The sequence below is a fragment of the Rhinopithecus bieti genome, unplaced genomic scaffold (assembly GCF_001698545.2).
Source record: "Rhinopithecus bieti isolate Rb0 unplaced genomic scaffold, ASM169854v2 scaffold_30687, whole genome shotgun sequence".
Classification (NCBI taxonomy): Eukaryota; Metazoa; Chordata; class Mammalia; order Primates; family Cercopithecidae; genus Rhinopithecus; species Rhinopithecus bieti.
The window spans coordinates 708,391-721,935 of NW_016813366.1; the positions used below are offsets into that span (position 1 = coordinate 708,391).

The window sequence follows — 13,545 nt, forward strand, 5'->3', positions numbered from 1 at the left end:
CCCGCGCCCTCGGAGCCCCCGGCTGCGCCCCGCGCCCGCCCGCGCCTCGTCTTCCGCACGCAGCTGGCGCACGGGAGCCCCACGGGCAAGATCGAGGGCTTCACCAACGTCCGCGAGCTGTACGCCAAGATCGCCGAGGCCTTCGGGATCGCGCCCACGGAGGTAAGGACCCCGGACACCCGCACCCGAGACCATCCGCCTGATGTGGTGAGGGGTGGGGAGCTTGGACGCTGGACGGGAGACCCCAGATCCCCGGATCCCAGACGTCGGGGTGGCTGCCTAATCGCCGGATCTCAGAGACGCAGCCCTCAGAGAACGGGGTGCCACATCCCAGGGTTCCCCTTTGCACTCTCTGCGCAAAAGATGGGGAGGTCTTAGGTCTAGCGGACCCCTAGATATTCCAGAAAATCCTCTGCGCAGACCTCGCTTGGAGCGGACCCCAGCCCTCGGGGAAGCTCCTCTGTGCTTCCTGGGAGTAGCTGGCGTCTGGGGTTCCAGATGGTCCCCTTGGAGGTGGGAAGTCTGAGGCCGTGGTACGGTTGCGGGGTTCCTGGGCATTTTTCCAATCCGGGTCCGTTTGGTCTGCAGCCCCTAGGGGGCGCCAGCAGAGTAAACCTGGAGGTCTGGGGGCTGGAGGTCCTGGGGGTATGGAGAGGGGTCTCCACCTGCCGGAAGCCTCCTCCTCCCTCCTCTCTCCATTCTCGGGAGGCCCCACGCCCTGCCCTTTCCCATGGGCTGGGATCCTGGTCGCTGGGGGCAGGGGCCTGCGCAGACAGGGCGGCTGCGTGGGAGGATGCGTGCCCTGGCTACCTCTGCGTTCCTTCTCCCCCGGGAAGATTTTATTTTGCACCCTCAACAGCCACAAAGTGGACATGCAGAAGCTCCTAGGGGGCCAGATAGGCCTGGAGGATTTCATCTTTGCCCACGTGCGAGGCGAGACCAAGGAGGTGGAGGTCACTAAGACAGAGGACGCTCTGGGGCTGACCATCACGGACAACGGGGCCGGCTACGCCTTCATCAAGGTGCCCGGGAGGGGGTGGGCGGGTGACTTCCTGGGGTCCAGCAACTGCCCCCTCACTCCGGGTCGACGTGGGTTCTGGGGATTGGAGGCGGGTGGCTGGGGTTGCCCTGCCAGCGACGCTGGATCCCTGCAGAGAATCAAGGAAGGCAGTATCATCAACCGGATCGAGGCAGTGTGCGTGGGTGACAGCATCGAAGCCATCAACGACCACTCCATTGTGGGCTGCCGCCACTACGAGGTGGCCAAGATGCTCCGGGAGCTGCCCAAGTCCCAGCCCTTCACCCTGCGCCTGGTGCAGCCCAAGAGGGCCTTCGGTAAGGCGGGCGGACTGGCGGGAGCTCTTCCCAAAGTGGGTTCTAGGGATGCCTGGGGTGGAGGAGGGTTGGGGATGGCACGGGCTGGAAGGTTCTAGGTGCACCCGCTGCATGGCAAGGAGCTCCTGGCAGGGTAACAGAAACTGGTAGGTAGTTTCTATTAATAGATTGTTATGGAACCAGTCTGTGTGGGAGGGGTGGGGTAGAGACTGGGTAAAGTGGAGTGGGAGGAGGCGGCCTCCAGAACCACTTTGTAGCCAGGCTGGGAGCTTTTTTTTTTTTTTTTTTTTGAGAGAGAGTCTCACTCTGAGGCCTTGGCTGGAGTGCAATGGCACGATCTTGAATCTCAGCTCACTGCAACCTCGGCCTCCCGAGTTCAAGCGATTCTCCTGCCTCAGCCTCCCCAGTAGCTGGGATTACAGGCACCCGCCTTTGCGCCTGGCTAATTTTTGTATTTTTAGTAGAGACGGGGTTTCACCATCTTGACCAGTCTGGTCTTGAACTCCTGACCTCAGGTGATCCACCCGCCTTGGCCTCCCAAAGTGCTAGGATTATAGGCGTGAACCACTCTGCGCTCAGCCTGGGAACTTTTAAAGTAGTGCTTTGAGGTCATGGTGGATTCTAGAGAATGAGAATATGAGAAAAGTTTTCTTTCTTCCTTTTTTTTTTTTTGAGGCAGAGTCTCAATATGTCACCCAGGCAGGAGCGCAGGGGTGCAATCTCAGCTCGCTGCAACCTCTGCCTCCCAGGTTCAAGAGGTTCTCCTGCCTCAGCCTCAGGAGAAGCTGGGATTACAGGCGTGTACCACCATGCCAGGATAATTTTTGTATTTTTAGTAGAGACGGGGTTTCATTATGTTGGCCAGACTGGTCTCAAACTCCTGAGCTCAGGTGATCCACCCATCTTGGCCTCCCAAAATGCTGGGATTACAGGCGTGAGCCACCGCGCCTGGCCGTGCCAGCTAATTTTTAATTTTTTTCTCTTTTTGAGATGGAGTTTCACTCTTGTCCAGGCTGGAGTGCAGTAGCACAATCTCAGCTCACCGCAACCTCTGCCTCCCAGGTTCAAGTGATTCTCCTGCCTCAGCCTCCCGAGTAGCTGGGATTACAGGCATGTGCCACCACGCCTGGCTAATTTTGTTTTTAGTAGAGATGGGATTTCTCCATGTTGGTCAGGCTGGTCTCAAACTCCCGACCTCAGGTGATCTGCCCGCCTTGGCCTCCCAAAGTGCTGGAATTATAGGCGTGAGCCACTGCACCCTGCCCATTTTTTTTCCATAACTAGACTTTCTCAATGAAGAAAGCAGTGTATTGATTTACATACTAGCACATTCTCCTCATCTAGCCATGGGTTGGCCCTTTGGATAGCATTGTTCTATAGAACAGAGCGAGAGCTTCTAGAAGTGCCCTGGCACACATGGAGAGAGGTCCCGGGGAGACTGAGCTGTATGGGGTTCTAGAATCTGCCCTGCTGTGGCTGTGAACTCCAAAAGCCACGCCTAAAAATAGAGTTTAGGCCGGGCGTGGTGGCTCACACCTGTAATCCCAGCACTTTGGGAGGCCGAGGTAGGTGGATCAGCTGAGGTCAGGAGTTTGAGACCAGCCTGGCAAACATGGTGAAACCCCATCTCTACTAAAAATACAAAAAAATTAGTGGGATGTGGTGGTGCGTGCCTGTAGTCCCAGCTACTCAGAGGCTGAGATGCGAGAATCACTTGAACCTGGGAGGCGGAGGTTGCAGTGAACCAAGATCACACCAATGCACTCTAGCCTGGGTGACAGAGCGAGACTTAGTCTCAACAACAACAACAAAACAAACAAACAAACAAAACCTGGCTGGGCATGGTGGCTCACACCTGTAACCCCAGCACTTTGGGAGGCCAAGGCTGGCAGATCACGAGGTCAGGAGTTCAAGACCAGCCTGGCCAATATGGTGAAACCCCCGTCTCTACTAAAAATACAAAAATTAGCCAGATGTGGTGGCAGGCGCCTGTAGTCCCAGCTATTCAGGGGGCTGAGGCAGAAGAATCGCTTGAACCTGGGAGGTGGAGACTGTAGCGAACCAAGATCGTGCCATTGCACTCCAGCCTGGGCGACAGAGCAAGACTTCATCTCAGAAAAAAAAAAGAAAGAAAAAAAAATCAAGCTTAGTCTGAGACTAAACCCAGCTCTAGAGCCCAGGCCAGCTTTGAAACTAAGTGTTTCTACATCTCAGCCCTGACACTAAGCTGGGTTCTGGAACCTAGACAAGAACATACCTAGATTGAGGCTCCTGCCCCAAGGAGGGTCCCAAGCAGTCCCTAGAAGAGGGAGAGTGAAGGCGTGGAACTGGGACGTTAGTTCTAAACTTGCTCCATTACGCTTCATTCTGGACTTGTGATTTAGTTTGCTGGGGACGGGAAGTGTGGAATCTCGAATGGGTCTCTGGAGATTCACCGCAAAGGAGGTCTTTGAAGGGGAGGAAGATTCTAGAAAGGCTCGGCTGGTGGCCTCCCAGGGCTTACAAAGATGTGGCTCCACCCAGAACCCATGGCCATCCCTCACTCTGTTCCCTCCAGATATGATTGGCCAGAGAAGTCGATCCAGCAAATGCCCCGTAGAGGCGAAAGTGACCAGTGGGAGGGAGACCCTGCGGCTTCGTTCTGGGGGGGCTGCCACAGTGGAGGAAGCGGTGAGTGAAGGGGAGGGGTTCTTCCCAGGCTTCTGCACCTGCAGTTCTGCCACTGAGTCAGTGTGGCCTTGGGCAAGAACTTCTCGGAGCCTCGGTTTCTCTGCCTGCAAAATGGGTCCTCGTTGAAAGGTGGGGCAATGATGTTGGTACCAGCACTACTGACTCATGTGAGGGTCCAGTCCACTCTAACCTTAGGGGTGGGGGTCTGGAGGGGCTGGGGGGCTTCAAGGCTTTTCACCCCTGACTTCCTTCTCCTGTGCCCTCAGCCCAGTGAGTTTGAGGAGGAGGCATCCCAGAAGGTTGATGACCTGCTGGAAAGCTACATGGGCATTCGGGACCCCGAGCTGGGTAAGGGGCCAGGGTAAGCTGGGGGGCCCTGGGGGGAGGGCAGCCTATGGGAGGAGGCAGGGGTCCCAGCGGGAAGTTTGGAGTGGGGAGTGCCCTCACTGACAACCCCTCCGGCATGGCCCACAGCGTCCACCATGGTGGAGACGTCCAAGAAGACAGTGAGCGTCCAGGAGTTTGCGCGCTGTTTAGACTCCGTCTTGGGCGAGTTCGCCTTCCCCGACGAGTTTGTGGTGGAGGTGTGGGCCGCCATCAGCGAGGCCAGGGAGGCCTGTGGCTAGTCTGCCCTGGGGGAGCCCAGCACAGCCCCAGCCTGGAGCCCCGCCCCCTGCCCCAGCCCTGCTCCAGAACCCAGCCCAGATCGGAGGCCAAGTTCCTCTCTAGAGCCCAATCCAATTTGGAGCCCCAGCCCAGCTCCAGAACCCAGCCCTTCTCTAGAATCCAGCCCAGGTCTGAGGCCAAGCTTTGTGCTAGAGCCCAGGCCAGCTCTGAGACCAAGCCCAGCATTGAGAACAAGCTGTGTTCTAAAACTCAGGCCAGCCCTGAGACCAAGCCCAGCTCTAGAACCCAGATGAGCTTTGAGACCATGCCCACTCTAAGAACCAAAGATGGGCCTCCTGAGACCATGCCCAGCTTGAGAACCCAGATGGGCCCTCTGAGACCGAGCCCAGCAATAGAGACCAAGCCCTGTTCTAGAACTCAGGCCACCCTCTGAGGCCTAAACTCAGCTGTAGAACCCAGATGGGCTCGAGAACTAAGCTCAGCCCTCTAGAACTCAGATGGAACTCTGAGACCAAGCCCAGTATTGAGACCAAGCCGTCTTGTTCTAGAGCCCAGGCCCCAACCCTGAGGCCAACTCAGCTCTAGAAACCCAGATGGACTCTGAGACATGCCAGCTCTAGAACGCAGATGGGCTCTGAGAATGAGCCAGCATTGAGACCAAGCCCTGTTCTAGAACTCAGGCCCCAGCTCTGAGACCAAGCCCAGCTCTAGAACCCAGATGGTTCTGAGACTGAGCCCCCCAGCATTGAGACCAAGGCCCCTGTTTCTAGAACTCAGGCCAGCTCTGAGACCAAGCCCACCCTAGAACCCAGACACGATGGACTCTGAGACCAGGCCCAGCCATAGAGACCAAGCCCTGTTCTAGAACCTCAGGCCCAAACTCTGAGGCCAAGCCCAGCCTCTAGAACTCAGATGGACTCTGGACTAAGCTCAGCTTCTGGAACTCCAGATGAACTCTGAGACCAAGTCCAGTATTGAGGACTAAGCCCTGTTCTAGAGCCCAGGCCGCTCCTGAGAACCAGCCCAGTTCTAGAAACCAATGAGCCTCTGAGACCAAGCCCAGCTCTAGAACCCAGATAAATTCTGAGACCAAGCCCAGCATTGAGAACAAGCCCTGTTCTAGAACTCAGGCCACCTCTGAGGCCAAGCCCAGCTCTAGAACTCAGGTCAGCTCTGAGGCCAAGCCCAGCTCTAGAACTCAGGCCAGCCCTGAGACCAAGCCCAGCTCTAGAACCCAGATAAGCTCTGAGACCAAACCCAGCACTGAGACCAAGCCCTGTTCTAGAACTCAGGCCACCTCTGAGACCAAGCCCAGCTCTAGAACCCAGATGAGATCTGAGACCAAGCCCTGCTCTGAAGCCCAGGCCAGTTCTGAGATGAAGCTCATCTCTAGAATCCAACTGAGCCCTGACAACAAGCCAAGCTCTGGAACCCAGACAAATTTTAAGACCCAGACCAGCTTGGAGACCAATCCCAGTTCCAGAATCCAGGCTAGTTCGGAGACCAAGCCCTGCTGGAAAACTCGAGCTGACTCTGGAACTCTGGACAGCTCCACAATGCAGCCACACCTGGACACTCGGTCTGGCTCCAGAACCCCAGTTAATTTTGGAACCCATGTGAGATTCATGAAGCAGCCCAGCTCTGGAACCCCAGCCAGCTCAGGATTCAGAGACAGCTCCCAAACCAAATCCTATTCAAGAACTCAGACCAGCTCAGAAACCCAGGTCCACACAACTGCCCAGTCCAGATCCCAAGCCCAGTTGCATCCAAGTACCCATCCCCATCCTGCAGCCCAGTCCAGTGCCAGTGATGATTCCAGCTCTGAGACTGAGCCCAGCTCTAGAACCTCACCTAGTGCTACAACCAGGCCCAACTCCAGGATTCAGACCAGCTCTGGAACCCCATCCATCTTGGAAGCAAGGCCCAGCTCCAGCACACAGCTTGGTGCCAAGCCCCATTCTCCCTGCAGAATGCAGGCCAGCTCTAGAATGCAGACCAATTTCAAGGCCTGGCCAAGCTCCAAAGCTCAATCCAGCCCAGGCACTGCACTCAACTCTAGTACTCTGCTCAGTTCTGGAGCACAGGCTGGTTCTGAAATCCCAGCCAGCTCCAAAACACAGACAGTGGCTGAGACCCAGCCAAGTTCCAGAATCCAACTAAGCTCTGGAGTCCTACCTAGTCCTGGGACCCAGGCCATCACAGCAACAGAGTTAAGCTCCACAGCCCTGTCTAGTTCTGACAGCAGGCCCAGCTCCAGGACCCAGCGCTGCCCAGGAGCTCGACCAGCCTCTGGGACTCAATTCGCCTCTAAAACCCTTCCAGGTTCTAGATACCAGCTCCAGACCACAGCCCCAGACAGCTCTGGTATTCAACTAGACTTTGGGAAGCAGATCAACTCTGGAAGTCAGCCTAGCTTTGGCACTCAGCCCAGCTCTGGGACCCAGATAAGCTCAAGAATTCAAGCCAGCTCTGGAAGTCAGCTTAGTTTTGGAACGCAGCTGATTACTGGAGCCCATCCCAGCTCCAGAACTCAGACCGGTTCTGGAAACCAGCTCAGCTCTGGGACCCAGGCCCGTGCAAGAATTCAGCTCAGCCTTGGAGCGCATCTTAGCTCCAGAACCCAGTCCAGTCCTGAGACCGGGCTCAGCTCTGAGGCTCAGCCCAGCTCTGGAACCCAGATCAGCTCTGGGATTCAGTTCGGCTCTGAAACCCAGGTCAGCTCAAGAATTCAGCCCGACTCCTTAAAGTCCAGAACCCAGTCCAGCTCCGAGACTGGGCTCAGCTCTGAAACCCAGACTGGCTCAAGAATTCAGCCCAGCCCTGGAGCCCACCTTAGTTCTGGAACCCAGTCCAGTTCCAGAACTCACATCAGTTCAAGAATCTGGCTGAGCCCTAGAAATGGGCTCTCCCCACAGACCCCTGGCCTTGACCCTAGAATCCAGCTTGAGGCCCCTGCCGCAACCCAACCTCAGCCCCCAGGCCCACCCCGCAGAGACCCCACCCCAGCCCCTAGCAAAGACCCCCAGCCTCTGCCTCAGCCCCAAGAGCAGGTGCGTGGCACCCAGGCCAGCCTTGGCCCCATCCCAGGCTTATCCCCAGTCTCCTACCTGGCCCCTCAGCCACAGGTCTCCTCAACCCCCCAGAAGCCAGCCGTCTCTCCCAAGCCCCAGGTGGGACCCCAGAAATCCACCCCACGCACCATATCTGTCACTCTTAGTCCTGCCCCCAGAGGCCTCCTGAGTTCCCAGCTGTCTGAGTCCCCAGCTCTGGCGCCTGCCCCTTCCCCAACTCTGGAGGAGCCAGGGCCCCACCCTTACCGCGGGGGGTCGTAGTTTGGCTGTGACCTAGCCCTGACTCATGTGGTTCTCACCCTCTCCTGTCCCTGCCAGCCTGGGCCCCCCAGAAGCAGCAAGTGACCTTATTTCCCCAGCAGGTGGTGGTGGAGGGGGGTGGTGAAAACAGGGGCTTTGGTTTCACCCGCCCTGGCTCAGATCCAGGTTCTTGGAGGGAAAAGGAGGGCAGGAGACAGGTTGCACCGCATGTACCCTGAGGGCTCATGGTGAATAAAGGCACCTTCCATCTCTGCAGCCTGGTGTGTCATTTTGCAGGGAGTTCAGGGGAATGCCGAGATGTGGGGCTGAGGGGTTGGCTGAAACTACGGCAACCTCTCGAGCACCTACTGTGTACCAAGCACTTCATTAAGCACCACATGGGGATGAGCTTACCTGCCTGCATGGGACAGGTGATCCACGAAGACCCAGCCATTGGTCCTTTTTTTTTTTTTTTTTTCCTGAAATAGAGTCTCGCTCTGTCGCCCAGGCTGGAGTGCAGCAGCGCAATCTCAGCTCACGGCAACCTCTGCCTCCCAGGTTCAACCAATTCTCCTGCCTCAGCCTCCTGCATAGTTGGGATTACAGGCACCTGCCACCATGCCTGGCTAATTTTTTGTTTGTTTGTTTGTCTTTAGAGACGGAGTTTTGCTCTTGTTGCCCAGGCTGGAATGCAATGATGTGATCTCAGGTCACCACAACCTCCACCTCCTTGGTTCAAGCGATTCTCTTGCCTCAGCCTCCCGAGTAGCTGAGATTACAGACATGCGCCATCACGCCTGGCTAATTTTTTTTTCTTTTTTTTTTTTTTTGTATTTTTGATAGAGATGTGGTTTCTCCATGTTGGTCAGGCTGGGCTCGAACTCCCGACCTCAGGTGATCTGCCCCTCTCGGCCTCCCAAAGTGCTAGGACTACAGGCATGAGCCACCACACCCAGCCATTTTTGTATTTTTAGTAGAGACAGGGGTTCACCATGTTGGCCAGGCTGGTCTCGAACTCCTGACTTCAGGTGATCCACCGTCCTCAGCCTCTCAAAGTGCTGGGATTACAGGCATGAACAATCACACCTGGCCCATTTATACCTACTTTTAATAACATGCAGATTCAAAGGTGGTTTCAATGTAGGTCCCAGGGCTAACCTGAAGCCTTCCCATTACAGGCTGCTGGGAGAATTCTAGGCGGTACCACCCATGAAGTGATTAGGAAACAAGAAACAAGTGTGGGAGGAACCGAATCCTCTCTTCCCTCCCCATCCTCCCCAGCCTTGCCCTTGTCTGCCCCGGGTCAGGTCCAGTGCACAAAACCCCAGAGACTGACAACTTCTGGACCCAAAGGAAAATAAAACCAAAGGCAGAGATATATTTTGGCAAGAAAAGGGGGGTGCCCCCGTTCACATTCAATCTTTTCTGGACAGAACCTTCTCTGTTGGTGGTTCAAAAGGATGCAACAGTACCCCAGAAGTAGGTCAAATCAGGGTGAAAGAGCAATGGAAGACTGGGCGCAGTGGCTTACGCCTGTAGTCCCAGCTGCTCAGGAGGCTGAGGCACGAGAATCGCTTGAATCCAGGAGGTGGAGCTTGTAGTGAGTTGAGATCGTGCCACTGCACTCCAGCCTGGGCCACAGAGTGAGACTCCGTCTCAAAAAAAAAAAAAAAAAAAAAAGGCAGGTGCAGTGGTTCATGCTTATAATCCCAGCACTCTGGGAGGCCGAGGCGGATGGATCACCTGAGGTCAGGAGTTCAAGACCAGGCTGCCCAACATGGTGAAACCTGTCTCTACCAAAAATACAAAAATTAGCTGGGCATGGTGGCATGCGCCTATAGGCCCAGCTACTAGGGAGGCTGAGGCAGGAGAATTGCTTGAACCGGGGAGGTAGAGGTTGCAGTGAGCTGAGATGGTGCCACTGCACTGCAGCCTGGGGGACAGAGCAAGACTCCATCAAAAAAAAAAAAAGCTATGCAAGACCCTCTTCCAACGTCCCCACGCCCTTCCTGGGGTTGGGAGGGGTGCAGAGAAGTGCTAGGAACTCTGGATGGGAAAAGGGAGCCTAGGAAGGGAGAGGTCTTGGTAAAAGGATCAGGGAGAAGTTGGGGGTCCCCGGGTTGGATTGGGGTCAACCCCAAAACCTTGCTGCTGACGCCCACTGTCCTTCCAGCACCCCAGCTCCCGAATCCTCAGAACAGGCAGATGGGCTGTCCGAGGGGGCCCAGGGCTCCGCGGAAACACGCGGGAGGGGTGCTCTGTCCACTTCCTACTGCAGCCCGGAGCGCTGCGTGAGCTGCGGCTGGAGGGACAGCGACCTGGACCGTGTGCTGAGGCGAGGCTGGAGGCGCCGGAGCACGGCGCGGCGGAACAGGATGTACACCCAGGGATCCAGGATCTGGTTCCACGTGGCCACACGCAAGTAGATGAGCAGCTCTTGCTCCGTGGCGCGGGACAGCTGCCCCGAGGGGCTCATGGCAGGCGGGTTCCGCAGCACTGTCTGGGCGATGAACACCTGCAGAGGGGACAGCGGTCAGCCTGGGCCCTGCCTCCAGCCCCGCCGGCCCCGGTCCCTGCCCCGGGTCCCCTGAGATCCAGGGTCCACTCCGTTTTTTATTTTTATTTTTGAGACACAGTCTCGTTCTGTCGCCCAGGCTGGAGTGCAGTGGTGCGATCTCAGCTCATTGCAACCTCTGCCTCCCCGGTTCAAGCGATTCTCCTCCCTCAGCCTCCTGAGTAGCTGGGATTACAGGTGCCCGCCTCTACACCCGGCTAATTTTTGTATTTTTAGTAAAGAGGGGGTTTCGCCATGTTGGCCAGGCTAGTCTCGAACTCCTGACCTCAAGTGATCTGCCCACCTCAGCCTCCTAGAGTGCTGGAATTACAGGCGTGAGCCACCGCGCCTGGCCGGTGTCCACTCTGTTACTGCATTGCTGGGTGACCTCAGGCGAGTTGACTAACCTTTCTGAGCTCCTTCTCATGCGTCCATAAATTAGAGCACTGTTAGCCAGACAGTGGCTCATGCCTGTAATCTCAGCACTCTGGGAGGCCAATAGGAGAGAATCATTCGAACCCAGGAGTTCAAGACCAGCCTGGGGAACATAGTGAGACCTCATGTCTACAAAAGTAAAATCAATTAAAAGTTACCCGGGCATGGTTGCACTCCAGTCTGGGTGACCGAGCAAGATCCTGTCTCAAAATAAATAAATAAATATAATTTTTAAATAATAAAAATGGCCCACTCCCATTTGCCCTTCAGTGACTTCCCTAGGCCAGGTCAGGCACCTCTTCTGGGATCTGACATCGCTTCCTCATCACAGCTTTGCCCAGCCCATGCCATAACCCCCCGGGTCCAGTGTCCGTCTCCCAACGAGAGATATGAGCCTATGAGGGTGTGCCCTGGCTGTTTCTTGGCTGCTGTTGCTGCTACATCCAGCCTACAGTAGGTGCTTAGGAAATTATTTTACTTATTTCTTTATTTATTTGTTTATTTATTTGATTTATTTGGAGATAGGGTCTCCTACTGTTGCCCAGGCTGGAGTGCAGTGGTATGATCTCAGCTCACTGCAACCTCTGCCTCCCAGGTTCAAGCGATTCTCCTGCCTCAGCCTCCCAAGTAGCAGGGACTACAGGCACCCAGCTAATTTTTTTGTATTTTTAGTAGAGACAGGGTTTCACTATGTTGACCAAGCTGGTCTTGAACTCCTGACTTTGTGATCTGCCCACCTCGGCCTCCCAAAGTGCTGGGATCACAGGCGTGAGCCACTGCGCCAGGCCCAGGAAATGCTTTTAATATAGTAGTGCATTCTAATATAATATAATATAAATTATTTTGCCCGGGCTCAGTGGCTCATGCTTGTAATCCCAACACTTTCGGAGGGTGAGACAGGTGGATCACTTGAGGCCAGGCATTCGAGACCAGCCTGGCCACCCTGGCCAACATGGTGAAACCCTATCTCTACTAAAAATACAAAATATTAGCTGGGCATGGTGGCAGGTGCCTGTAATCCCAGCTCCTCAGGAAACGGAGGCAGGAGGATTGCTTGAACCCGGGCGGCGGAGGTTACAGTGAGCTGAGATCATGCCACTGCACTCCAGCCTGGACAACAGAGCAAGGCTCCATCTCAAAAAAAAAAGAAAGAAAGAAAACTATGTATGCATATATATAATTGTTGCTATTATTAGTACTACTATTATATTGAGACAGAGTCTCACTCTGTCCCCCAGGCTGGAGTGCAGTGGCTCGATCTCGGCTCACTGCAAGCTCCGCCTCCCGGGTTCACGCTATTCTCCTGCCTCAGCCTCCTGAGTAGCTGTGACTACAGGCGCCCGCCACCTCGCCCGGCTAATTTTTTTGTATTATTAGTACAGACGAGGTTTCACCGTGTTAGCCAGGATGGTCTCGATCTCCTGACCTCGTGATCCGCCCACCTCGGCCTCCCAGAGTGCTGGGATTACAGGCGTGAGCCACCGCGCCCGGCTGTCACCATCAGGATTTAAATCCACGCTGGGTGACCAGAGGTCCAGTCAGGAGGGTAGCAGGACCCCACAGAGCCCCCACTCACCAGCAGGGGCAACCAACACACGCTGGCCACCAGCATGATCCCCAGGAGCTGAGCCATCATCTCCACCTCGGAGTCCCGGGGACGCTGCTGGGCCGCCTCCTGCCCGTGGTAGACGTGGCACAGGGTGGCCACGCTGACCGTGTTCAGCAGGAAGGACAGCCCCACCGAGAGGCCGCCCAGCATGGAGAAGAGCAGCCCAAAGGCCACGTCCCCGGACTCGGCGCCCAGCGTCAGGAAGCACCAGGACCCCGGGTACTGCACGGTGTAGCGACCCAGGCCCAGCAGGGGCAGCAGGCCCAGCGCCAGCGCGGCCGCCCACACCAGCCCCACGGTGGCCCAGGCGCGGCGCTGCGAGGTGACCGCCGGGCGCGAGAAGGGCCGGGTGATGCCTAGGAAACGCTCCGAGGCCATGGTGGCCCCCAGCAGCAGCGGGGACAGGCCGAAGAAGACCATGACGACGCCCATGAAGCGGCAGAGGCGGCAGCCGGGGTCCACGGCGTGCCACTCGAAGAGCGCGGCGTGCTGGGACACCACGATGGCACCGGTCACCAGCAGCCCCAGGAAGTCGGTGAGGACGAGGCCGCAGAGGAAGGTGAGGAAGGAGGAGCGCGTGTGTGAACCCCCCTGCCGCGCGCCCGCCAGCACGCTCAGGGCCAGCAGGTTGGAGGCCAGGCCCACCACGCAAAAGGAGGCCGCGAACCAGGGCGAGGCGATCAGCCGCCTCTCCTCCAGGGTAATGTTTGTGGGCCGGAAACAGGGCCCCAGGGAGCTGCCGTTGGGCCACATGGCTCCGGAGCCCTGCGGGATCAGTCACCACCCCATCAGGCCGATGCTGCAGACAGGGCAGGCTGGCACTGGTTCAGGCACACCTGGGAGGCAAGAGAAGATTTGCTTGTGATTAATTCTGCATTTCAGTGTAAGTAGCTCTGGTGAACTCCTACACAACCTTCAATGCCCCAGCTCAAATATCCTCTCCTGGTTTTCTCTCTCTCTCTCTCTCTCTCTCTCTCTCTCTCTCTCTCTCTCTCTCTCTCTCT

General features: G+C 56.4%; 3 protein-coding genes across 5 annotated transcripts in view; 2 read left to right on the forward strand and 1 right to left on the reverse strand.

Moving 5' to 3' along the window:
- Nucleotides 1-4,729, forward strand: LOC108512649 (PDZ domain-containing protein GIPC3; the record flags this gene model as incomplete). Its single annotated transcript, XM_017847975.1, has 6 exons — nt 1-162; nt 837-1,022; nt 1,155-1,335; nt 3,893-4,005; nt 4,272-4,353; nt 4,480-4,729. Coding segments are annotated over 6 exons (876 nt in total), but the record flags the coding sequence as incomplete, so codon positions are not given.
- A 916-nt stretch (nt 4,730-5,645) lies between these two features.
- Nucleotides 5,646-8,219, forward strand: LOC108512662 (flocculation protein FLO11-like). Its single transcript, XM_017848003.1, has one exon. It carries the CDS (start codon nt 5,961-5,963, stop codon nt 7,962-7,964), a length of 2,004 nt encoding a protein of 667 aa, XP_017703492.1. The 5' UTR covers nt 5,646-5,960; the 3' UTR covers nt 7,965-8,219.
- An 813-nt stretch (nt 8,220-9,032) lies between these two features.
- Nucleotides 9,033-13,545, reverse strand: part of TBXA2R (thromboxane A2 receptor) — a 13,867-nt gene continuing 9,354 nt past the window's right edge. For 2 of the 3 annotated variants that reach the window (XM_017848006.1, XM_017848005.1), the window contains exons 2-3: nt 12,509-13,377; nt 9,861-10,458 (exon numbers count right to left, since the gene is read on the reverse strand). In XM_017848006.1, coding sequence (XP_017703495.1) covers nt 10,213-10,458; nt 12,509-13,294 — 1,032 coding nt within the window. In that variant the 5' untranslated portion in view covers nt 13,295-13,377 and the 3' untranslated portion in view covers nt 9,861-10,212. Of the gene's footprint in view, nt 10,459-12,508; nt 13,378-13,545 lie in introns of all 3 variants that reach the window. The other variant, XM_017848004.1, reaches the window with a different exon arrangement.